Source organism: Glandiceps talaboti, chromosome 6 (genome assembly GCF_964340395.1).
Source record: "Glandiceps talaboti chromosome 6, keGlaTala1.1, whole genome shotgun sequence".
In the NCBI taxonomy this organism is placed as follows: Eukaryota; Metazoa; Hemichordata; class Enteropneusta; family Spengelidae; genus Glandiceps; species Glandiceps talaboti.
This window is the reverse complement of record NC_135554.1, coordinates 20699026-20725160: the sequence shown is the minus strand read 5'-3', so window position 1 is coordinate 20725160 and position 26135 is coordinate 20699026. Positions and strand designations below refer to the sequence as shown.

Below are 26135 nucleotides of genomic sequence, written 5' to 3'. Positions count from 1 at the left end.
GTTCATTTTTGTTGAGCTTGTGCAACATTGTGCGATCGTCCCTACGTATTTTGAAACATAGCTATGATATAATCAGTCTCACCCTAAACAACCCTGGATCCTGTCATAACAGTCTTGAAAACAAAAAGTGTTTTCTGGTAAACTAAAGTCAACAGCCAACATGTAAAAAATAACAAACTGTGATAAATTCTTTTTGTTTCCAATATCAAAACATTGCAACCAAACTTGGATTTGGAATGATAAATTTTCTATCATTAACAAATTTTATAACTTTTTCTTATCACCTCACACCACCAGTAATATCAAATTCGACTTAAGAATGCATTTTTTTTGGTCATATTATAAGTTAGCCAAAGGTTTGCCATGAATTTCTTATTCTAGACAAGGGAAATAAAACATAGAATCATAGAATCTGAAAAAAAAGTCAACTACAAAATGATAATATATGTAGATCACTAACTTGAATTTCAAGTTCTCAACTAGTCTGTGAGACACGACAAGTCAGGGTGCCCTTGCACATCAGCCAACACCAATGCGAGCAGAATGACACACTGTATCTTACAGTCTAGTTCTTAGCCTATGACACTAATCACGTTAATCACAATGACAAAATTCACTTCTTAGCCTTCCCATTATTAAGTACGAAAGATCTACCTGAGTTCCCCCACACATTTTACCAGGGTTAGACCAAAATTATAGCAGAACGTCGAGTGCACAATGTAGATTTCGCCAAATGTTCTCTCAATGCAGGGTTTGAAAACCTTAGTACCAGTATAAAACCAGCTCTCCCACAAACAGCCAGGCAAGCATTCATTATAAACTCAGTTTACAAGGGTTTCCTCCTAAACCAAGCTGGAATGTCTGGGAACAAAGAACATTTGACCAAATTGCCTTTCACTGCTGGGTATGAGCATCTCAGTAAAATCAAGTCACTATAAACATATTAAAGTGGGTTCCCTCCCAAATCATGATGAAATGCCCAGGGTATATCACCTAATTTATTCTCTAACAGTTTAATAAAACAAGTCTTCAATGGCCAGACAAGCAAATTCACCCCTCAAGAGAGGTTCTCAAACATTCTCAAAAACAGCCAATGAATTATAAAGAGACAATACAAGCTACCCAGAAATCACCCTGTCTTAAGAAATATCTCAAATTCTATCCAATTTTATGAAGATTTTTTCACCTATGATAGAGTTTAAAAGTTAATATGATAATATTTAATGACAAGTTTTTATAATGTTTAGAATATAAGTTGCGATAAAGCTACATTGATAATATTTTTAACAATTCAAATATAAATTTACTTAACCCCTCATCGCATATATATCATATTCAAAAGTAACCATTCTTTAATCCTCGTATTCAGATACATATCTCTGAGAGCATTTTCAACAAAACGCCGTTAATCAAAGTTGCTAAGTAAAATAGCACTTAAATATAACATCTTCATAACAATACAGATGATGGAAATGTCACCTATTCCACAATAATATGGTAGTTATTTACATGGACATCTACAATGTACTAATCAATATATTGCATTATGTGAAGAAGAATGTATTTTGTACATAAAAGTCAATAGTCTGAGGCTGTGTTTACATGATAACATTTTCAAATGAAAACGTTAAAAATAATATCATTTTTGTTTTAGACTGAGGCTGTGTTTACATGATAACATTTTCAAATAAAAACATTCAAGTAATATCATTTTTGTGTTTACACCATGATGACATTTTCAAATAAAAGTGTTAAAAATAATATTTTTGTTTCAGTGTGTTTTCATGTATGTTTTTACACCATAGGTTGACAAGCAGTTTTGACTATAGTCTAGTCACTATTATATACATGCTACGATCATTTGGAGAGAATGAGATTGTAGAAAACAACTACACACATAGTAACTAGACTATTTATGACTGACCACATGGAAACATTGAAAATGGAACAATTTGAAAACACTGCTGTTGCACGTGTATAAACATGTGTGTTAGTACATCATTATTTCTGAGGTCAAATACGTTCGTTTTTGAATTGTTCAGTCATTTACACAACACTGGGTTGTTGTTTTTTTAAATCTTTCCAATTTTGCCTGTTTACATGGACTCCATTTTCAAATGAAACAAATGATACACTTTCAACATTATTTCAAATCACTGTGTTTTCGTTTGCATTTTTGTCATCTCTGTATAGACAGTAGGTGCAAATGCAACAACATAGAGGCTTAAACAGCATCATGTCACAAGTCATTGTTGTGGCTAATCCTTCCTTCAACTACAGGAATGTTCACACTACTGCTATATTTTATAAAATATAACAGAGAGGGCAGTAAACACATTTTGTGAATGAAATGATCATATATATTACATTCTGATGTACTCGGACATTTTATTATATACAGTTTGATGATTTGGATCAGTAGGAATTCTTGGTACCTGCAATAGCATTTTACGACATGTTAGAGGGTCAAAATAGAACAAGATGGTTGACTTATTCTCATGCGCGACTATAGAAATGCATGTGGAGCATGTGGCATGGAAGTTATGGTGTGGATCAAGAAACTGAATAGTAGTTATTTTTATAACAAATGTAAGTAGTAGAATTCCATTGCAGGTACAGAGAATTGCTTCTCTGTATGAGATATGAGTAATCTAGACTATAGTCTATATATGACCACTATCAGCTGATAGTCCTTTGTGTTCTCCTTGCAACAATGTTACACAGATGATTGGTGATTTACATAAAAGAGCACATTACATTGCTGTGTTCAAATGAAATTAATAGGGGAATACCAATATACCATTTGCACACACAGAATGGAAATGACAGGTATCAATTCAAGACTTGAAAGTGAGGTTGTTGACCTCAAATATACACTGTGAACTGTGAAAACTATGATGCACTGGTAAAAGTTACAGCCAGTGACCTCACCTCAAAGTGCTTGACTGTCATTGCCATTTTAATTGTACAAACCAGTCTAGGGAAACACTTGAGAAAAATATCAAGTTACTATGTATCTGTATCTGTATGGTTATGGTGTAGGTTCTCTCCTTGGGAATAACACACCAGAATTACATTTTAAAATACAGGTGTATGACAGGGCAAATAAAATTGTTCAAACAAAACTGTATTAATGGTAGTAAAGTAAAACTTTTAAAACAATCAAACTGAACACATGAGTGGGTGCATATAAAATTATGAAGATTCCTAAACTTAAACTTTTAATGTATCCATTCAATTTGGGTTCTGATAAATTTGAGGTTTTTAACAAACATATATCCATGAGTACACATTGAATAATAGTGAAGGCTTCAAACATAAATATATTGATACATTGGGTTCTGATAACTTTAAGGTTCCAAATCAGACATTTAGTTATGCGTATGTATAAAGTGAAGGTTTCAAATGAAAATGGTCAACCAATACTGGTCCAGATAAGGTAAAAGTTTCAAAACAAAATATATATCCATGGGTACAAATGAAACTATGAAGGTTTCTAAAATGTATCCAATGTGTGCTGATAAAGTGAAGGTTTTTGAATGTAACATGTACCTATGTGGACAAGTAAACGTACATGTATCCATGGGGGTACTGATAAAATGAAGGTTTCAAAATCAAACATCTACTTACTGGTATGTACTTAGTATGTAAAGTGAATGGATACAACTCAACTAGCACATACTGCTACATATCAGTGAAGGGATCAAAAACAAATAATACCGATAGGTAGTACATTGAAGTAGATTTTCAAATATAAATGTATCCACAGGTTTCTTATAAACTGAAGATTTCAAAATCAAACATCTGCTTTCAGGTATGTGTAATATCTGACGGTTTCAAATGGATATAGCTCAAATGGTACATATCAGTGAAGGTTGTTTTTTGAACATTTACCAATGGGTACAGAAAATGTGAAGGTTGCAAATCACATGCACCTATGTGTACATATAATATGACAATTTCAAAACAAACTAAAACTCATGGGTACTATACATAATTATGAAGGTTTCCAAACATAAAGTACATCAAATTAGGTTCTAATAAATTGAAGGAATGAAATCGAATGGATATGTACTCATGAAGGTTTCAAACAGGCCAACTGGTACGTATCAATGAACGTTTTGTCAGAACAAACATGTTTATTTGGGTACATATGAAATAAAAGTTTCAAAACATGTAGCCATACTCTGGTACATATAAAACGGGGTATGAAACCAAGAATATACAATAGCTTAATGGTATTTCATACTTCGACCTCTGACCTTTCTACCTTTACATGTAATTTCTTTAACTGCTCATGTTACATAAATCTCCATATATCAACATAGTATACTGGCTAACATCGAAATCCAAATCTTATAATTTCCTTACATGGCAGTATCAAATTTCAAGCATTTTATCATGGATGCACCATACAAGAGCTTTTTATTCTGTAGCTGTATGTAGCGGACACTATCAATTTAATAGTTTTTTTTACCTATTTTAATATGTACATGTAGAATACATACAATGGATCATTCTGAGTAAAATCTTGCAGACATGAGATTCAATTGCTCAAAGTCCTTTCTTTAATCTCTATTGCAGTGCGCCCTCTAAGACAATTTGACTCAGGTGTCTTTCACCACTGCACACTGCTCTATTGTGTTATTCAGTTTTTTGAATTCCAATAGCAGTGTGCCCTTTAATGGGAGAAAAAGTGTTTTGTGGTGGGTCAAATGATAAAAACTTTGTGGGGTTTTTTGTGTGTGAGTCATCACATAGTAAGGGATAGGGTAGTCTAGCTGCTAGACTTCAGGCTTTCTTCTGATATGATACGACAAGCCACCGAAGGCCACTTTATCGAGGGTGGGACACCCGAACTATCACCCTCACTAGCAACCTTCGGTCGCCTTCACAGTGAGCAGAATAGTCAGAGGGGTCTAGCAGCAAGACTAGGGATAGAGAACACCAAATTTTAGTGCATCACCAGAAATTGCGGTCAGTCACCAGCCATATAAAAGTCACTTAGAGGACATTGCTTCTTGGTGTGACTGCCTATATTCATGTAAACATTGATAGTGAGTACTAGCTTTAAATGTCTGTTTATACTACATGTATTATTTTAAGGACTATTTAAATATCTTATCATTTCCAATATTTTGCTTATATTATCTAACATGATAATTTGGAAAGTTGTTTTGGATCACATGAATGGCTCCCTTTGTTGATCTATTGACTTATCACCAAATACTAGCAATCTTGAATTTCATTTTAAGTAACACAAATTACTGGACGATGTAATTTTCATAACATCCCATCATTTAGATGCCCTAGTAAGACAATTGAATTTACTGATATAATCGTGTCTGTGTTGTTATCAACAGAGAGACGCCAAAGAACAACAAACCTCTAACAAGTAAAACAACTGTCCCAAAGCCAATTATAAGATAAATGTGATAAAAATGGAGAAAATGAGAAGTGCTATTACAGCTAAAATGATGTAGGCTTGGTGTTTCACTCATGGGACATTAATGTTTTTGACACAAAGATAGACGTCTATGGATAGACACATTCCAACTCTAGACTAACAATAACAGAGACACAATATACACAGCGGAATCCTTTGCCCAATCACATCAAACACTGATAAGCATTGCTATTCTTTCACACAGCAGTAAAAACAGGCTTCTAATGAAAACATTACACAAGGACTTGGTGATTTAATGGCTTCAATTGTTTCTTTTCTAACTGATATCAACATATCAACTTGACTACTTCTACATCCCCACTGTGCATGGCACCTATGTAACTGTTTCTTTTCCATTAAGAAGATGTCTGAGGGTGTGTAATATATGTCATGTGACATGAGTGAAACACCAAGCCTACATCATTTTAGCTGTAATGTCACATGAGTGAAACACCAAGCCTACATCATTTTAGCTGTAATGTCACATGAGTGAAACACCAAGCCTACATCATTTTAGCTGTAATGTCACATGAGTGAAACACCAAGCCCAAATCATTTTAGCTGTAATGTCACATGAGTAAAACACCAAGCCCAAATCATTTTAGCTGTAATGTCACATGAGTGAAACATCAAGGCTACATCATTTTAGCTGTAATGTCACATGAGTGAAACACCAAGCCCACATCATTTTAGCTGTAATGTCACATGAGTAAAACACCAAGCCCAAATCATTTTAGCTGTAATGTCACATGAGTGAAACACCAAGCCTACATCATTTTAGCTGTAATGTCACATGAGTGAAACACCAAGCCTACATCATTTTAGCTGTAATGTCACATGAGTGAAACACCAAGCCTACATCATTTTAGCTGTAATGTCACATGAGTAAAACACCAAGCCTACATCATTTTAGCTGTGTGTAATATATGTCATGTTACATGAGTGAAACACCAAGCCTAAATTATTTTAGCTGTGTGTAATATTATATGTCATGTCACATGAATGAAACACCAAGCCTACATCATTTTAGCTGTAAAATCAATAAAACCTCTTTTTTCTGCAAGATTTGAATCAGATTGATCTTTGGTTGTCATTTTAATATCTGATGTGAAGTTTAATTTAAGGTCTATTGCACCTTTATCTATTTCTAACAGTTTCATATTGTGAGAAAGAAACTTGCATTGTTTGTTGTGCTAAGTTTTGTAAAGATTGAATGAATAAGTTTTTTTTTAAAGTATATTAGTTAAACTCTAAGCACCTGACAGTACTTTTATTCACATTTCCTTGTGTGTGTGTGTGTGTGTGTGTGTGTGTGTGTGTGTGTGTGTGTGTGTGTGTGTGTGTGTGCGTGTGTCTGTGTCTGTGTCTGTGTCTGTGTCTGTGTCTGTGTTTGTAATTCTTAAGCAGCCTTCTTGTTATTCAATTCTGGCTGTTTCTTGAGCAATAACTTTTTGAGTCCTCTGTATATTTTTGAAAACCAGTATACATTGATGGTATCGAGGACGGCACTTGCTAAGACCCAGGCTACACGCATACCTGAGGATAACTCATAGAATTCTGGAGTGCCCCATACTGAGTACATTGTGTAGTAATAGGTTGGCATGACAGCTATTCTGACCATGAAGAATGATACACTCATTGCAACACCATTGAATATCAGGTACACGTTGTCTTTAGGATACCCTAACACGTCCAGAAACCATCTAGGAATGGCAAAAATAAACATATATTTGTGGTGATTAATATCATACACTGCATATCTTCTGGTGTACATACAGTAAGTTTTGGGATATGAGCAACATGGAACAGAAAGAAAAGCAAAATGATTGCAATTATATTAGTTAGGAAAGTTTTCTGATAAGCATTATGGAATCCACTGCAATCTAAATACTAGTAACTTGAAAACACTACATTACAGCAGTGACTTACTAACCTTTCATTTACAAATGGTGTGGACACTTCTGCTATGAGGCGGAAATTGGCAAAGTAGGGCAGTGCACCATACAACTAAAATACAAACAAATAAAACAATTAATATCTATGTGTGTGCATGTGTGTGTGTGTGTGTGTGTGTGGGGGGGGTATAGGTGGGTGGGTGGGATGAGGATGTGTGTGTGTGCATGTGCAGGTGGAGGGTTGTGGGTGGGTATATGTGGGTGAGGGTGTGTGTGGGGGTGGGGTGGAGGGTTGTGGGTGGGTATAGGTGGGTGAGTGTGTGTGTGCTTGTGTGTTTGTATGTACATGTATGTATGTATGTATGTATGTATGTATGTATGTATGTATGTGTGTGTGTGTGTGTATGTATGTATGTATGTATGTATGTATGTATGTATGTATGTATGTATGTATGTATGTATGTATGTATGTATGTATGTATGTATGTATGTATGTATGTATGTATGTATGTATGTGACTTTGATGCAATGAAAATATTAACTAGAATTATATGATTTGTTGCTAATTATCTGTTGTACTCACCAGGGTATATGTGTATGCATACACTGCTGCTAAATGATGTAAGATATAAAACACTGAGTCTGCCAGTGGGAAATGACACAACATTATCATCAAATCTGAAATGAAAAAGAATGAGCATGTTAATCTAATCAAATGTTTTGATTTTATAAATGTGCATGAAAGAAAAAATCAGTAGGAATATTGGTCCAAAACTTTTTCTCAGGGTTGACTACACATGAAATACTAGTAACTCATTCAAAAGTGTTTCATTTCAAGTTATTCTTAATCAAAGAAGAAAATTATGATATTCTACAGACAGGATACATATATGTAAGACTGGGTGATTTGAAACAGATTTGAAAGGGGCCTTCTCTATACAGTAGTCTCACTACATAATGTGAAAGGGGGCCCTCTTCATACTGTAGTTTCACTACATGATAAAGTAATGAATTCAAAATTAATACACATGTAACTTGCTTACCTGCAACAACATAGCCTGCAGTAATTGCACAATTGTACTTGGCCAGTTTACATTTACACCTTGGGAAGAAACCATAAGAATAAATATTAAACATTTCTTCAACATTAACTATGAGAAAATGTGACAATTTCCTTGTAAGTTTTAGTTCTTATTTTTCTTTCTAAAACCAGTCACCTTCAACATGTTACAGATCATACCAAATTATAGGAGGCCCCATCACTACAAGTCAAGGATGAATACAGTAGTATTCATATGTAACTACCCCCGGTAGTGTTTTTCTAATTGAATGAAGTAAAATATTGTGGAATAATATAATTAAAGCTGTGCAGTGGGGAATATTGATGATTTTGAATAGTTTGACATGTATTCAAAGAACCACAGAACTAGATATTTTCGTACAGACCGTGCTACTTGATTGAGTAACTTACCAGATAGGGTTTTTCTGGCTGTCGTCATCATGTAGTAGAACATAGACACACAGTGAACTCACTATGAGTGAATGAAGGGTGGATACTGTCCTGTAAGTTCAAAATGAGAAAGTCAATTTAGATCACTAATTCTAAACCATGAACAACACAGCAGGATACTGTATAGACTATTTGACAAGCAATATAATGAATATATGAACTCATTTAAATGCCATATCTATGTTACAGCTTCCCTCATCACATTATCCAAGTAATCATGTGGCAGATCATGTTAACCCCCCTTTCCATTTCTCCATTCTAACCAAGTTCATTTTTGTTCATTTAGCAGAGAAAGGAGTTCCTACCAAGACAAGGTCAATAACATACAAGTTACTTGAGAAATTTAGTTTCAGCTTTGAGATATTTATACTGTTTGCAACCAACATACAGAGTTTAAAATGGGAGATTGGAAATGTAACTTTGTACTGATAAGTGAAAGTGACTGAAACCAATGCATTTTATCTCGTTTCAAATCTACAAAACAACATGAATTATAAGGTACAACTGTATCCTTCCCCTTTCAAAATAAGTGTTAAAAGTCAGACTGTTGAACAAAATTACTGACCCCTACATTATAGGTATTGTAGAAATGATGAGTTTGGAAATTGTTATCATAGCAGTTCCACATTTTAATACAGTACATGGCTTTGAAAGAAAGAACATCAGCTACAACCTTGTCTCTAGATAAACAGACAGCTTATGATTACATTTTGATATAAAAGAAACAAAGTCAAAACATCTAAATAAACTTTACCTGGTGTTCCAATCTACTTGTTGCTCCTGTGTTAATTTTCTGTATCCATTACAGATGTACTCTGAGATCAAAGGACTGATGAAATAATACAGACTGGCAGAAACACCAAATGATGCCAAAACCACTGGTAAATACTCCAAATCCATCCTTCCAAATACTGTTCTGATGTACTCTACAATAATAAAAATATATACACTTCATAAATTTTCACACCAGTATCTAGTAAATTTTGGGCTAATAATAGTAATATACTTTAGGAAAGCACACGACATGGAATTTAGGGATGTTAGTTTTAACTGAGAACAGTACTGGTAGTTTGCAGTATAGTTGTCTTTGGAATTGGTTTTCAAATTTCATACTGATTTTTATCTTCTTAGGGAAAAGATACCAGCAAAATACTATAGTTTTTTCCTTTTTAAATTAAATAAAAATACATTTAATACAGTATTCTATATTTAGTGCATATGCAGCATGCATAGTACTCATTTTGATTTTTATCTTCATGAGAGGAATGATACCAGCAAAAATATGCTTAATAGGAGTGTAAAAAGTAACAAGATATACAGTCCCTAACAATACGTAAATCACTGATGCAAAAAAGGTTAATTGCTTTTAATTTCAGTTGAGTATTCTATAGTACATATTTTCATTAGATTTTTTTCATGCACATTTTTATCTTTGTGATGGAAATGATATATCATTGAACTATTAAAATAAGCTGTTTTTTTTTTTATTTTCGAGTAGTTTTTTTCATTTTTGAAAAATTACATGATAAAATATTCCACAGTACATGTAAATTATTTTTTGTTAGATTTCTGAACACATCAGATAAGAAAACGTCTGATATCAAAACATAAAAAATTTAAAACATACCCATATCGTTACACTTACAATACAACAGATAACCTGGCAAGGTTTGATTGCAGTGTTTTCAATATGTAGTATCACTGGTATGGAACATCCATCAATATGGAAAAATGCAGTGAACACTATGCAGTTGTCTGGCAGGTCTAGAGTCTAACAACCCACTAACCTGTAGATTACTTGTAGCTATTGTTTTTATTCAAACTTGTAATCATATGTATAACTCAACATCATCCTAACAATCAGTGTATGACAGGTATACTCATCACCACTTGATAACTTATACAAATATTTATTGATAGAACATCTTTCAACAAGGGACAAGGTCCATAACTCTTAATGTGATATGCTTTGACCTGGTATTCACCACTACATGTACACTGTGTTAATTAAAGGCCGAGGTTTCAATCCCAGGCTCATAGTAGTGTTATCTTATCAGTGCAGTGAAACCATAAGGATTACATAGGATTATTCTTTTCTTCTGTTACAGCTCTACCAGACAACTCTTTTTTCAATATGTAAATGTTAATCCTAATCTAAACTAGGCATTTAATACAATTTTCAAGATGGCTGAGCAGTGTTTTCCATGGACTATATGCACAGGAGGAGTCAGACTCAGGCTACATAATAACTCATGCAATTGTCAGTTGGAGATTTGGAAAAGAGCTTTTGGATTCTTGTTGTTGTTGTTGTTGTTGTTGTTGTTGTTCTGATACAAGTTTCAGGCATTTTGGATTTACCCCAGTACAGATTCTCTTTTGTATTCAAAACAATGCCCAGAAATATATGATAGTTTTGTCCTTTTTGCCTTATTTCGGAAGAGTACTGGCTAATAGTGTATGCATCAGACAAAACGGTCACATAATTAAATGCCAAATATTAACTATTGTACTTTGCATTGCATAGTTAGCTTTGCAGTCATTTTAACGTGACAAGACATTAAATTATTCAAATTGTAAATAACCAAGATAGGTTAATATTTATGAAATTATGGACTGCATTTTTCATTTATTGTATTTTCTAACTCTAATAACTATTATTGGCTATTTAAAATCTATGATGACTACATATATGTAACCTTGCTGTAACACAATATGACATCAATCATTTTTGACATGTTTGCTTTCATGTTCACACAACCCAATTCGTATTTACAATTCTTGTACGACATATGGTCTGTACATATGTCTTGTTATGCCAGAAGCTATATATGTCAAAAGTGCTTTCTATTTTTAAATGTCATCAGAATTTTTTGTGGTTTTGAGTTTTTTTCAAAAATGAGATTATAGAACTCTGGTAAAAAATACAGACATTTTCTTAGATTTAGAGGAGCCTGGTTAAAAAAGTCTGGTGAACTTTGATACAGAGGTACGTTTTACTCTGAGTCTCCTTACCACCATTTGAAGGGGGGGGGGGGGCCAAGACAACCATCAACAACACAGATATTATAAATATTATCGAAACATGAAAACATAGTTTATTCTTAATTTTATTATACATGTGTAAGTTAGTCAAATACTAGTGTCTCAACCAGGTTCAGAATTTAAACATGGCTGAAATCTGAGCCATGAACAGATGTTGAATTTTTAAATCTAGAATTGTTATTTTTCAAAAGAGATACTTTCTTTAGGGAGCCTTCAGTAATTACAGATGGGTGAGGGCCAAGGGAATAATGTCATGAAGCATGGCTGTTGACCTCTGTCCAGGTAATGTCAGTAGTGCAACCATTTAGTCTTTGATAGTTCTGGCTTCTCAAACACAGGAGTTAATTAATGAGGTAGGTGCCTTCATATCATACATACATGTATTCACTGTGGTGGTGGTAGTGGGAAACAACCAATGTCTTTAAAATTGTCGATGTGGTGGCAGCAGTGGGATTGAGTCCTTGCCATTGAATTGGACACTCATTTAACCCATCTTTTTGAACAGGGGAGGGTCATGTTTTAGAGAAAGGAGATTGAGGGAGGGCCACTTTTTAGAAAACATAATCGGGGAAGGAACACATTTTACACAACAAACCGTGCATGATTTCCCCCACCCACACAATTGCTGATGGCTCCCTTACACGTTGTTTTCATTTTGTCTTCTCAAAGGGACATACTCATTACTGATCTAGTGATTGCAGTCTTATAACATTGGTGTACATATGTCTAACTTTAGTAGTCAGACTTCTATTTATTTCTGTGTCTCTTGACCTGACCGACCCCATATTTCTTATGTCTGACCAAAACTTTTATTCTAAAAATACTGCCCTCTATGGCTGGACCAGGAGAAATGTCACTGATGGTAATAAGATGATCACACAACAAGCTTGCATTGTGACAAAAAAATGATTATTTAGCAACTGAAATTTGGACCTTTATAAATAAAATGTTTTATAATATCCATCTCACATACCTTTTGTTATTTCTAAGACATCCAGACAGTTAAAATATTATAATTTTTATAGTATCTGTCTGACATACCTTTTGTTATTTCTAAGACATCCAGACAGTTAAAATATTATCATTTTTATAGTATCTGTCTGACATACCTCTTGTTATTTCTAAGACATCCAGAGTTAAAATATTATCATTTTTACAGTATGTGTCTGACATACCTCTTGTTATTTCTAAGACATCCAGACTGTTAAAATATTATCATTTTTACAGTATGTGTCTGACATACCTCTTGTTATTTCTAAGACATCCAGGCTGTTAAAATATTATAATTTTTATAGTATCTGTCTGACATACCTCTTGATATTTCTAAGACATCCAGACTGTTAAAATATTATCATTTTTATAGTATCTGTCTGACATACCTTTTGTTATTTCTAAGACATCCAGACTGTTAAAATATTATAATTTTTATAGTATCTGTCTGACATACCTCTTGTTATTTCTAAGACATCCAGAGTTAAAATATTATCATTTTTACAGTATGTGTCTGACATACCTCTTGTTATTTCTAAGACATCCAGGCTGTTAAAATATTATCATTTTTACAGTATCTGTCTGACATACCTCTTGTTATTTCTAAAACATCCAGATTTAAAATATTATAAATTTCATGTCTGACATACCTCTTGATATTTCTAAGACATCCAGACTGTTAAAATATTATCATTTTTATAGTATCTGTCTGACATACCTTTTGTTATTTCTAAGACATCCAGACAGTTAAAATATTATAATTTTTATAGTATCTGTCTGACATACCTCTTGATATTTCTAAGACATCCAGACAGTTAAAATATTATCATTTTTATAGTATCTGTCTGACATACCTTTTGTTATTTCTAAGACATCCAGACTGTTAAAATATTATTATTAATTGAAAGCATCACCAACACACACACACACACACACACACACACACACACACACACACACACACACACACACACACACACACACACACACACACACACACACACACACACACAGACTGACAATGTATCTTTTTTCTTTTTAAAGTATTATGACAAACAAAAATACATATGGTTACCCCTACAGGATTGACAGACAGGTACTTGGATAAATATATTATCTTCCTATTTCACTTCTTAGTCTATATCAAATACCTTTCTACATTAAAGCATGATGTAATCCTTCAGGCTGAGATTATGTCATTGTTTATGTAACCCATCATACATGTACATGTACAATTGCAAACACTGTCGTTAGAAATACATGTGTTTGTTTCAATAGGGTCACTGTACCTGTGACATTCTCGTCTCCTCTACACAATATTACAGTATATAATCTACTAAAGTAATATTTGAGTGCCATCTGTTGTCACTAAAACATGCATGAGTACATGTCAGTAGTTTGTAAGCATTTATAGTTTATCATATCAAATTTTCATATATTTTGATATTACTAACATTTCTATGGTCTGTACAGGGACATCCAAACATCCCAGATAAAAGAGTATATCTAGATATAGCTGAGATTACAAACAAAAAGAAATTATTATATATACCATATAGGGTAATTTAACAATGTTGGTGAGTTTTTGCTATTAAAGGAGAGATGATGAAATCATATGTAACCTAGCTGAATTTGTGAAGGAAGGACACTATATCAGGAGTCTGTAATATGTAAGTTTTCTTCTTCTTTTTGCATTCCTCTTTTTTCTGTCTGTCTGTCTGTCTGTCTGTCTGTCTGTCTGTCTGTCTGTCTGTCTGTCTGACTGTAGGTCTGTCTTTCTAATTCAATAAAAATATTTACGTACTAATTATTTTCTTTGCTATGTGAAAGTGACCAAAGACAATAAAAATACAATTATAATATATTATGTTACACTATGCATATGTTAATTTATGTCATTTAATATTCACATAGTATTGACACTTTTATAGCGTAACACATATTTCATACATTTACATACCTGAATATATGACAGACATGATAAATACAAAGATATTTAATATATGACACTGATGAAAGCAGAGATACCGACAAACTGTTCTTTCTGGTTGAAAAACTGTTTTAACATTGTTTGCCAACTAGAGATATACATGCATACATTGTGTACAAGTATACATGTATCAGTACTTATTCACATTATTGGTATTTTTATATATACATACATTTACATACTACCTGAATCAGTGAATGTATGAAGTTTGTTGAATCCAAAAATATTAGCAAATTAATTTCCAATAATTGTTTGTGTACTGAGAAGTACATATATCATTATATGGTATCTGTATTCACACAGAATACAAACACATACATTTACAAACATGAATGTGTAACATCGGGGAGAATGCAAAAATATTTACGAATTAATTTCTAATAATTGTTTGCATAATGAGATGTAAATTATATGTATTCACACAGAATACATACAAATGATACATACATACATATGCATACATTTACAAACCTGAATATATGACACTGAGTGACTATTTTCTACAACAGGTTGCAAAATTGTTCAGACATTGTTTACGTACTTCAGTGATATATATATGCATGTATGCATACATGTACATGTCACATACAACATACTAAGGTAGCACATAAGAAATGAATTTCATCAAATGTGTTTCAATCTCTAGAAATCTTGAATCATTTTTCAGAAAGAAATTTTATATACTAAATACAGTAAACCTACAAAATATAACCAAAGTCTAATTACCTGATACAAACCACAGTAATATCAAACTGGCAAAGTGAACATCTGTGAATCAGAAAAGTACTTTGACCACGAGAAAGATATAAACTGCTGACCTGACCTCTGGAAATTCACACATGATTAGTATTATGCCAGGCCCTGTATTATGCAGTACTGAAAATATTGAACTTCATAAGGTGACGAATTCACAATGTGACATACTAGATTTTATACAAAGAACTATTGCTATCAAGACAAATGTTATCTGGAATGTCCAGTTGAGAGGTTAAATTGATAAAAATCATCAGTAATGGAGAGGCGGTCTTCCTCAAATGAAAAAATCTGAAATTCTGCATGTACCAGCCTGTCATACAGATAATTTCACTGACAAGATGCAGGTTGTCGTATATTCTTAAAACTTTCTCAACACATTTCTTGAAGAGATCAAATACAAAATGTTAATGATTTATCTCTGTTTTGTCTTTTATATGAACTCTTGTTTCTTTTTATATAATCACTTAAGGAAAAAATTCAACCATCAAAAAAACTGCCAATGTGGCACATTCTTCAGAAACCTTTCACGTTACAAGTATCTTGAATCTGCATTACCCTTACAATGGATGTTTACTTCACGTTTCTTTTAAATCTCTGAATCAGATCTGTATTTAGCCTATTGTCAAATTACACCAATGAACAACTTTAGTACTCTGTCAGATTACACCATACCTTATAAGGGTGCTTTGCTGATTAATGTATTCATGAAGTAATTTACATACAATGAAGTTAGAGCCAGGGTCATTCATGTTATTCTACACATAACCAGTCTACATGATAATATGTATGTACAATTAGATGTTAACCCCGATATTTTTCTACCTTTAGTCAATACAAAGAAAAGATGAGTGACCTAGGGAGACTTTGTTTACTACGAGTCACTATATACTCATAGTGACAACCTGTAGGTCCGTATTTTCCGGCTGAATGAAGAAAAATATTGGAAAATAATATAATTATACCAGTGCCAGTAATATCAAAGAAAAATTGGGGAAAGTAATGGCATTTTTTGAACATTTTGACTCATCTTTCGAACACATCAGAACCAGTGACATAGACATGCATTGTCGTGACATAGACGCATGCTGTCATGACGTAGAATGACCAGAGTATATATTCCATATTTTTTGTTTAACTTTGCTCATGCATGGTATAACTATCTATAGACCTTGGGGTCTATATCAATACAATGAAGGCCATCATATGCCACATGTACATTTGTAAACAGACATTTTCATTGATTATTTTTATGCCATAAAGGTCATCACACTATTTTGAAAGGAAAACTGTAAGTGTAATTTTAAAACTGTATTAACTGAAAATTATTATTTTTGTTATTACTATTTTTACAGTTTTTCTCCAAAAAAATTATTACATGTATTCCTATTTTTGACATTAGTTTTGTTGTACTTAGTGAAGCATGTATTATCACCAAGTGATTATACCCTTCTGATAAGCATCCTACAAATTCATTGTTTGTTGACATTTAGTGAAATGCAAGGCATGGTAGGGGAAAACCAATCTTGAACAAAATCCCACATGATCTGACTGTATTATATTCTAGGCTAATGAAACATACATGTTGTATGCTGATCAGTGTGCCCTCTAATGATAGCCAAATTTTGTTGTTGTGAGCCAATATGAGAAAAAAAATGGGACTTCTTGTGAGTCGCCACATAGTAAAAGATAGGGAACACCAAATTTTGATGGGTCATTAGAAATTGTGTGCGTCAGTAGCACGTCAAATTAATATTTACGACTTCTATGTTCATGTAGATATTATGTATTCAGAGCTCATGTATATTTTTTTTTTAAATTCCATTTGAGATTTAAAATATTTTGTTTATCAGATGATTTGTAGTAGGTAGAAGGAGACTTCAGAAAGTTTTGAGTAAGTATGTAGCTCCACCCATCATTAACGTTTTGTTCCTCTATTCAAACTACATTTTGTACAGCTGTAAAGCAAAGGGGCAGGGTATTTATACATAACATAACAGTAACATTCAATCCCTTACATAGTATAGTAACAACCACAATAACTGGGTTTCATTTCAGGTACATGATTTTGTACACTTTAAATATGTTACTTGTACTTAGGTAACAGACAGGAAGGAAACTCTGTCAATCGTCTGTAATAAGATAAATTATTTACATCAAAGTATCTCCTGTGTGTTTTTACAACCTTAAACCAATAACATTATCAAGTTACATCATTCTGATTATTACACTGCATATATACACAAAAAAGATTACAATAAGTATAATTTTACATGCTATTACTATCCAATTTTATTGTTTACATTTACTCCACAAACTGTGACAAATTTATGTCAATGAAGTCTGTGACCTACATGTATCCTAGCCCACTATTTTTCTAACTTTCCAATGTTGACATAAAACAAATAGCTTTATGTCAACGTGCATAGTCTATCATTTCATAATGATATAATACATCCTTTAGTAGACTGTTGACAGTCGTTTGTGCCTTTTTGCTATATTTTCTAAAACTAAAGTCGTTGCCTCGCTTTGATCTGGAGCAATACTATAACCACGTACTGATCAGCGAGTGCTGTTCGTGCCTTCGGCAATCACAGTTCCTATCAGTACGCATTATCCAGTGCTACGGAGCGAGGCGACGACTTTGATTTAGATGAAACGTAGCAAAAAAGGCACGAACGACTGTCGACAGTCTAATCCTTTAGGTGAGGTCTGTAAAATTGTGTTGGTATTTCTGTGCTGCCAAAAAGTTCATTACCAATCTATGTTCTATCAAATCATGGGTACACTCACTCCATCAGTACAGTCAGTCGTTAACCACTTTCAAATTATGGCTGACCCTCTTAACAAAGTCATGTCAAAAAGCTTAAAGTTCAGTGCCATAGGTACTAGGTTTGATATGGATATTAATAAAAATTTGTTTCGTTATTTGTTCTTATACTATCAAAATGTAAAATTTTGAATCATTAAAATTTATTTCACTTTTATCCCCCTGCCTTGAAAAAATAACTTTGTCGGATTTTGGTTACCTTTAGACTTTGGTCTGACCCACATTTGAAACCACCTATATCTATTCTTTGACAATGAGAGTATGTACTTTGTACTTGAAGGGGTCCAACATGATAAATACATGTAAGTATATCAAAGTCTCTGACAGATACAGTATAAGTGTGACAGTAAGAATTTTTCTTCTTTTCTGCTGTACGATTCTCATAAGCCCAAGCATATTTTTTCACTGACACAATGACAATAAATATAATATTTTCTTATCTTGAGGCAACTACATGTCTGTGAGTTTTAAGTGTTGTCATAAAGAAGACAATGGTTTGTAACAATGTCTGCACTGACCCACACAGAATTTACTGAATCATTGATTCATACCAAGTTTGTAATAAATCTACAAGAATACTAAATTGTCTCATTCTAATGACTATAACTTCAGCTAACGAATTAAATAAATGTTTTTAGTGAAACACCGTTACCATTTAGTCATGTTGCCAGACTTCTGGGTATAAGTGCATGACATAATATGTACCTAAGGTGCTGGTGATGGTCAATAAAATCATAGCCCATGGCACCCCATAAAATGTCTATAGCATAGTTCAAAAGTTACTGTTACAAGCAGTAATTGAATTGACTGCATCATTGTGATAGTCTGGGGTCATGTAGTCATGATTATTTATCATCTCACTTTCATTTCTACTTTTGAAATTGAAATATTGTCCTGGACCAAAAAGTTAGACAAATTTGCTTATGCCCAGTTTGATTCAAATTCATTACAAAGACAATGCAGTGTCACAGTTACTCCCAAGGTTTACCCAAGCTTGATAGAATTTCTCCACTTTAATAATAATAGTCAGGGCACTGGGCAGAAATCATTTGCGTCAACGCCTGGTCAAGGTCCTTATAATTCTGTTTTAATCGAATAAATAATTTATTAAAAGATATCTTTATGTTGATTTCCTTCTTATATGTGTATCATCTTTATGTTGATTTCAGTCTTCTACATGTATCAGCTGGGGTCAGCCAGACATTTCACAGGTCTATACATTCTACGTCTGAGAATGCAGATACTATCATTTATACCCCTTTGTGCAAACATTCATTTACAAAGGCTAAAAGCATTGGCATGCATAATATACAACAAAGGCAGTGTATACGCATCAGCTTCTAGCTGTGGGTCAAGAACAGAGCATCCCATTGTTTGTGACAACTTCCTGCAGAAGAGTGCTACTTGTCCTATACTGGTAGTGTGTTGCAAGTGAGCAGATACGGTAATAAAACCACCTAGACATACATCATTTCTGTCAATGTTTTATGTCAACCTGACAGAGACTTTAGTCCAATTGTAACAAATACAGTTAACATTAACTAGTAAGAATCAAGGCAATGTGTGCCATGTATGTTAATGTACATGCATTACATCATTAGTACTACTAAGAATACAAAACTAAGTATGACTCAGAAAAACATCCACATTGTACCTCTACACTACACTACACTACAGACAGACGGTTATAATATATGAGCTTGTTGTTTGTCATGTACAGAGTATTTAAATTTAGTCATATCAGCAGAAAATCTGGCATTTGTTAGAATGAATTTAAAAAATGTTATGGAATATATATCTACATTTAAACATAAGTCTGGAATTTATTAACTAACTCTTGGTGTTAAGATATTTTCTGTTCCATCTAAAATCACTGAATTTGTACATTACTGTAAGAAAAAACATGCTACAATAATTCTATCTAAATGATCTAACATGGTACACTGCAAGGTTATATAATGTATTTACAGATTAGCAATTCAGTTTTTTGCAATTAATTTTCAAAACATTCTTACTTAGCTAAAGTTATCATTTAGAATGTAGCTCAAAAATTCATCTTGTACTGAAATAATTTCAAAACATTATTTATGCACATGATATGCACATGTTATGAACGGTATATATACACATAACACATACAATCATATTGAGTAAGACAAAAAATACTAATCCTCAATTCAGTTAAATCTAGCTTTAACTTATTGTATTGCTATTGATTTGGTATTTACATGAGTATCTACATACGTTCAATGGACACAATCATTTTTTTAAAATTCATATTAAAAAATATCATATACGATGCAATATCCAACTTGTATGAATGAATGGGAAGTATCTATATATTCCATAGAATATATATAAGCGAATTCGAATTGTATAAATGAACCCCTTGGAAGCCAAAACCATAATTCGGTTTGTAAAACGAGTTATGTGTGCTATGAAGACAATGATTGTCCATGTAATGATGTATTCTAATGATCAGTCAAGGTCAGAGAGGGTTCAAGTCTCTCTGTTCTTTTCTTTCCCAAAACAACCATTTAAAAGATGTTATATGCACGATTCTATCTTATAATTGAATATTGCATAAGTTCTCACCTTCTTTTGACTGTACGTAGACGAAACTTGACGATACCGTCCGATTTCACCGATGCACTATAAGTGACGTGACAATATTGACACGTTCGAGTAATTTCGATTTCGTCACGGATCTCAATTTCGTCTGATCCCAAAGCCCTAATTCTATATCTATTTTAACTGCCTTTCCTTGCGTCCTTATGGTTCCATGTATACATGTAGTAACTAAATATGTCGTTTAAGTCGAAATATCGTCTGCTTCGACACCATTTCAGTCAAAACAGGCACAAACAGACGACCTTCGTGTCAGCCAGCTGATCACCGTTGTCAACAAAGTACTCCGATACTCTGCTCCGATATGCCTAGTCTATATTAGACCTCCTAGGTAAGTGAATAATAATATGGTCAAATTCTGAATATAAGAGAAAAAAATTCTGAAAATATGTCGAAATGTTGCAATGTATGTAATTATATTCTATAGACGTATAAAATCAAGCAAAAGTATCCCTGTAGACTCGTAATCTTACTTAATCTTTATATGTGTCAAAAATTATTTTTTGTCCGATAGGGCGGGGTTAAAGGTCAACAATATGGCAGCTGCCTTGAGTGTTTGGGAAGTTCTCCCATACATTCTTGTTTTTCTCTTTTCTTTGTCTGTTTTCCGCCTCTTTAGATTGCTCAACAGTATTGGAAAATGTGAACTACCAAATAACAAAAATGGACCACTGAAGACCATGATAATTTTTGGATCAGGTAACAATATCACCAGAAAAAAAATGTTCCATACGGGATCGGAGAACAATTTGTCACGTGTATTACTATTACTATTAGTATTAATATTATTTTGTAAATTGTATTTGATTGAATGAAGTGCACAGAAGTACCATTTGTGGTGTTCTCTTTGAGGATATAAATAGAACGTTACCACTTCAGGTTCATGCAAGTAAAAGGCAAGAATATAGAACAGTAGACACTGACTGGATGGACAATAGATGGACATTTGTATTCAAGCTAGGGAGTTGGGATATATGAATAGGTTGGACCATGGAAGTATCCCCCATGGTTGGACCATGGATCTATTATCGGATCAAAAGTACGTCAATAATGGATCCATGGTTGGACGCTCTAACATAAGCATGATTTGTATCTTCTGTAATGAAGGAAACTTTTCTCTATGTGTCCCAGTGACTATTTTGACAAATAATTATACTTATACAGTCACCAAGAAAGATCAAGTTCCTTTTGTATCCCCACTACTCACTGTCAACTGGAGAACAACAACACATTTATTGCCCCTATGATACCTACGGACTAATTAACAATGACACCTTGCACTTTTTGATACATTCCTTTCATTTTCTCAATCTGTGATAAATATAATCAAACTGACACACAGGGGAAGATGATCTGTGAACATGGTCACCGTGAAATCAAAATAAAGTAGAAATATTTGTCACTTATAAATCAAAATTTTTGTAATTTAGTCAATTTGTAAATCAAAATTCTTATATGATATACTGAGTACTAAGTATTTTTCTGACTTCAGACCAAAATGAAGTAGAGATATGCGAAATATTTACAGAAAATCAATAATGGTAAGTGTGCCAAAACTGGTTTAGAATTGTTCAGAAATTTTTTTTGAGCCAGTTTCCAATTTTTGCTTATAAACTGATTACAGGTGGCCATACATCTGAAATGTTGCGACTATTAAGTGGTGTGTCTGCTAATTATGAACCAAGAATCTATGTCATGGCTGACACTGACAAAATGAGTCAAGAAAAAATTATCAAACTTGAAACCATGAAGAAATCAGAGCTGGGAAACCAGGTATTTATAATTTTGATGTTGATCCATCTACACACAGAGACACAGACACAGACACAGACACACACACACACACAGACACACACACACACACACACACACACACACACACACACACACACACACACACACACTGTGCACTAAATACTACATACATCAGGGCCATTGTTAGATACCATTTTGATGAAGGCATGCATTTATTGTCATATTCACATTCAAATTTGAGGTCACTTCTGAATATGAATGTAAATGTGAATATAATGATAATTTCACACTTGTAACTAATGTAAAGTCAAATTAATTATTTTGCTTCTTAAACCCTGAATACAATGTACATGACTTGTACTTGTCAGAGTTATTTATTTCTGTTTGAAAGCTTTTGAATGATTGCACAATTTATAGACATTTGTCACTGAAGATTGTTCACTTTTAATATTTTCCCCCCTTAACAGTACATGTTAAAAAGAATACCAAGGAGTCGTGAAGTTCACCAGTCATGGGTAACCACAGTGTTAACTACAGTCAATGCCACATTTCATGCCTTTCCAATGGTTTTCAAAGCATTACCAGATCTAGTAAGTCAATTCAACTTTTCACTGCATACTGTCAGTCTTGTTCATGTATGATAGATGGTCCTGTTCAGTATGTTCACATCATAAAGTGACAACATCACTTGATCATGAAAAATGCACCCTGATACATAGACCTTTTGGAGAAAGTACATGTATCATCCTAAACTCTGATCACATTACCTTTGAATGTAGATTCTTATCATAATTTAAAATTAAAATTTGACAAAATTACTTTTTGTCAGATGAGTACCTTTAGACCCATCATTCGTGTTTAATTCCAGTAGTCCACCACAAACATCACACATTTAAATCATCCAGTGTTTTATGGTCTTCTTTGTATAGGTGTTATGTAATGGTCCAGGTACTTGTATACCTCTATGTGCTGCAGCACTCACATTAACAGTAAGTTATTTGAAATCAGAATATTTTAATAATTCAGTCAATAAAATTCTCAAACTTTAGTTCACTCTTTTGTGCAATTAATTCTGTGACTATAATTCTTACGATGATGACGATGTGTATGATAGTTATATAATGCCCATGTGGCTAAACCTTTCGATCCCTCATTACACCAATGGAGTCAATATTCTTAGTTCTCTAAAATACTGATAATACAATAGTCAATTTTCCGATTCCAAGATGCATTGTGCAGCAGGACATCGCTTATGTTACGTTTAGTCTTGTTTTGTCTTTATTATGTTTGAAATAACATTTTCATCAGGAAATGGAAAGACGTGTTGACGTCTTTGATTATGAGTGATTTTATGGAACAAAGACTAAATGCCATCAATTACAGAGAAGGATTTTACAGGTGAACTCAGGATACAGTCAGGTGACGGCCATCCCCCTGAGTAGCAGTGCAAACCCCTCAGCGCGTAAACAATGTATGGCATTGTATGCAGAGACGCACAATGCATCTTGGAACTGGTAACAGGTCTATTGTTTGAAAGCAATGTTGAGTATACTGCCTTGTGAATTTAGACACCTATGTCAGATTAGGATTGAAATTTAGGTGAGAAAAACAGTTGACAGACAGAGTTAAGAAAATAGAGAAAAAAACAAATAAAATCCTTATAATGCCACTGATGAGATAACACTTATGTGAGGAGGTACATAGGATTAAATCATGGGCCTTGACAAGGATGTTGTTACTAGGCAACGATGTAGTAGGACATCTTTAAATTCAAATGTTTTTTTCACCTCTTGACATTTCTTTTACATGATACATAGTGCCATGGGTAAATTCTACATTTAATACTGTTGTTTCTTTTGATCTCTTTCAGTTCCTTGGTGTCAAGAAAGTCCATGTAGTATATGTGGAAAGCATATGTCGGGTTGATTCTTTATCTCTCTCTGGAAAGATTTTGTACTATTTCGCTGACAAACTATTTGTGCAATGGCCAGAGTTACTCAAAGCTTATCCTAAAAGTATCTATGTAGGGAGGATTGTGTAAGATTTGGAATACAGAGTTTGGGTTTTGTAGATTTATATTCGGAATAATACAGAGTATGGGCAGATATTGTTACTTTTATCCTTGGGGATAATACATGTGTATATGACTCCAAGATACAGCTGTTGATGGTGCTATTAAAACCGAGAACATCCTAATAATTAATTGTGTGCCACAATCATTTAGGGTTCATATTGGGGGTAAGATTCCACTCTTTCAATTGCTTTTAATTATGAGCTCAGTATGTCATGGTCACTTAGTCCAGTAGTAAGACCTCAGATCTGTGACCGAATAAATATTGAAGACGCCCTCAGCTCATTTTTGTTTTAAAAGTTGCACAAGTGGCCGAGGGTCTAACAGCTAGACTAGTGTCACTTTAAATGTAATAAATCTGTTAAACAATGTTCCATTAAGAAGCAAAGTAAGATACAGATGTCAAAGAACTTTGTCTAGATCTCATGGGGTGTATATTCCTCTTTTTCCCAATTTGAGTACAACCAAATACCCCTGTAGAGAAAGAGGAGTATAATCATGTGACTATCATTCACTGTAATCAGTTGGTTTTCATAAGCAGGCAACATTGTTTACAAATTGACTAAATTACAAGGACCGCATACTAGTCTTACAATTAAGGATATTGAAACAGTGTTCTTTATCCTTACAAACATTCATCATGTCAGTAAAAGTAAGTAATTAGAATTAGAACTAATTAGAACTGGAAGCTGTGTTATTTCACTCTGATGTGGATGCCATAAATGAATGTGACATACAGTAGAATTGCTTTACTTAGGTGTTAAAGGTTGTAGAGAATTGATTACAGGTGCTCAACCAACCAAGGACTGTTTTGTGGAGTTTTTACTGGTGTATCTCTACAAATAAATTGGAGAATCCTCGTGACGATGAGCTGTATTTAGAAAGAGAAGAAAAGAAACGAATGGCCTTATTAACGTCAACAATCTCACTTTGGGTTTCTATTATGTGCTGTCACAAATGAACAGATAGTCTAGTAATGCAAAAATCAAAACCATGGTACTACCGGTAACAGTCTAAGTGACAGAACTGTTATGTATAGAGAAATTTCACTATTTTTTAATGAATAAAGAGATGTTTATATCAAGCTTTAAACTTATTTCCTCGTTACATATCATTAAATTTTTAAAAAGGAATGGATATTCCAAATAAAGGATCTGTTTAATACAGAAACTGGTCATTTAACTATTCAAGAAAGAAAGAACAAGTCTTCACTCCCACCTTCCTC

General features: G+C 33.4%; 2 protein-coding genes across 2 annotated transcripts; one reads left to right on the top strand and one right to left on the bottom strand.

Annotated features, from left to right (window-relative positions):
- Window positions 1-6795: 6795 nt before the first annotated feature.
- LOC144436655 (TLC domain-containing protein 4-B-like) lies at window positions 6796-21381 on the bottom strand. The gene is made up of 7 exons (XM_078125497.1): window positions 21052-21381; window positions 9606-9777; window positions 8813-8902; window positions 8385-8443; window positions 7925-8019; window positions 7380-7453; window positions 6796-7149 (listed from the first exon to the last, which is right to left on the bottom strand). The coding sequence occupies exons 2-7, from the start codon at window positions 9749-9751 to the stop codon at window positions 6846-6848; spliced, it is 768 nt and encodes a 255-aa protein (XP_077981623.1). The 5' UTR covers window positions 9752-9777; window positions 21052-21381; the 3' UTR covers window positions 6796-6845.
- A 257-nt stretch (window positions 21382-21638) lies between these two features.
- LOC144436618 (UDP-N-acetylglucosamine transferase subunit ALG14-like) lies at window positions 21639-25964 on the top strand. Its single transcript, XM_078125444.1, has 5 exons — window positions 21639-21783; window positions 22709-22857; window positions 23307-23429; window positions 23769-23828; window positions 24710-25964. Exons 1-5 carry the CDS (start codon window positions 21765-21767, stop codon window positions 24878-24880), a joined length of 522 nt encoding a protein of 173 aa, XP_077981570.1. The 5' UTR covers window positions 21639-21764; the 3' UTR covers window positions 24881-25964.
- Window positions 25965-26135: the final 171 nt, after the last annotated feature.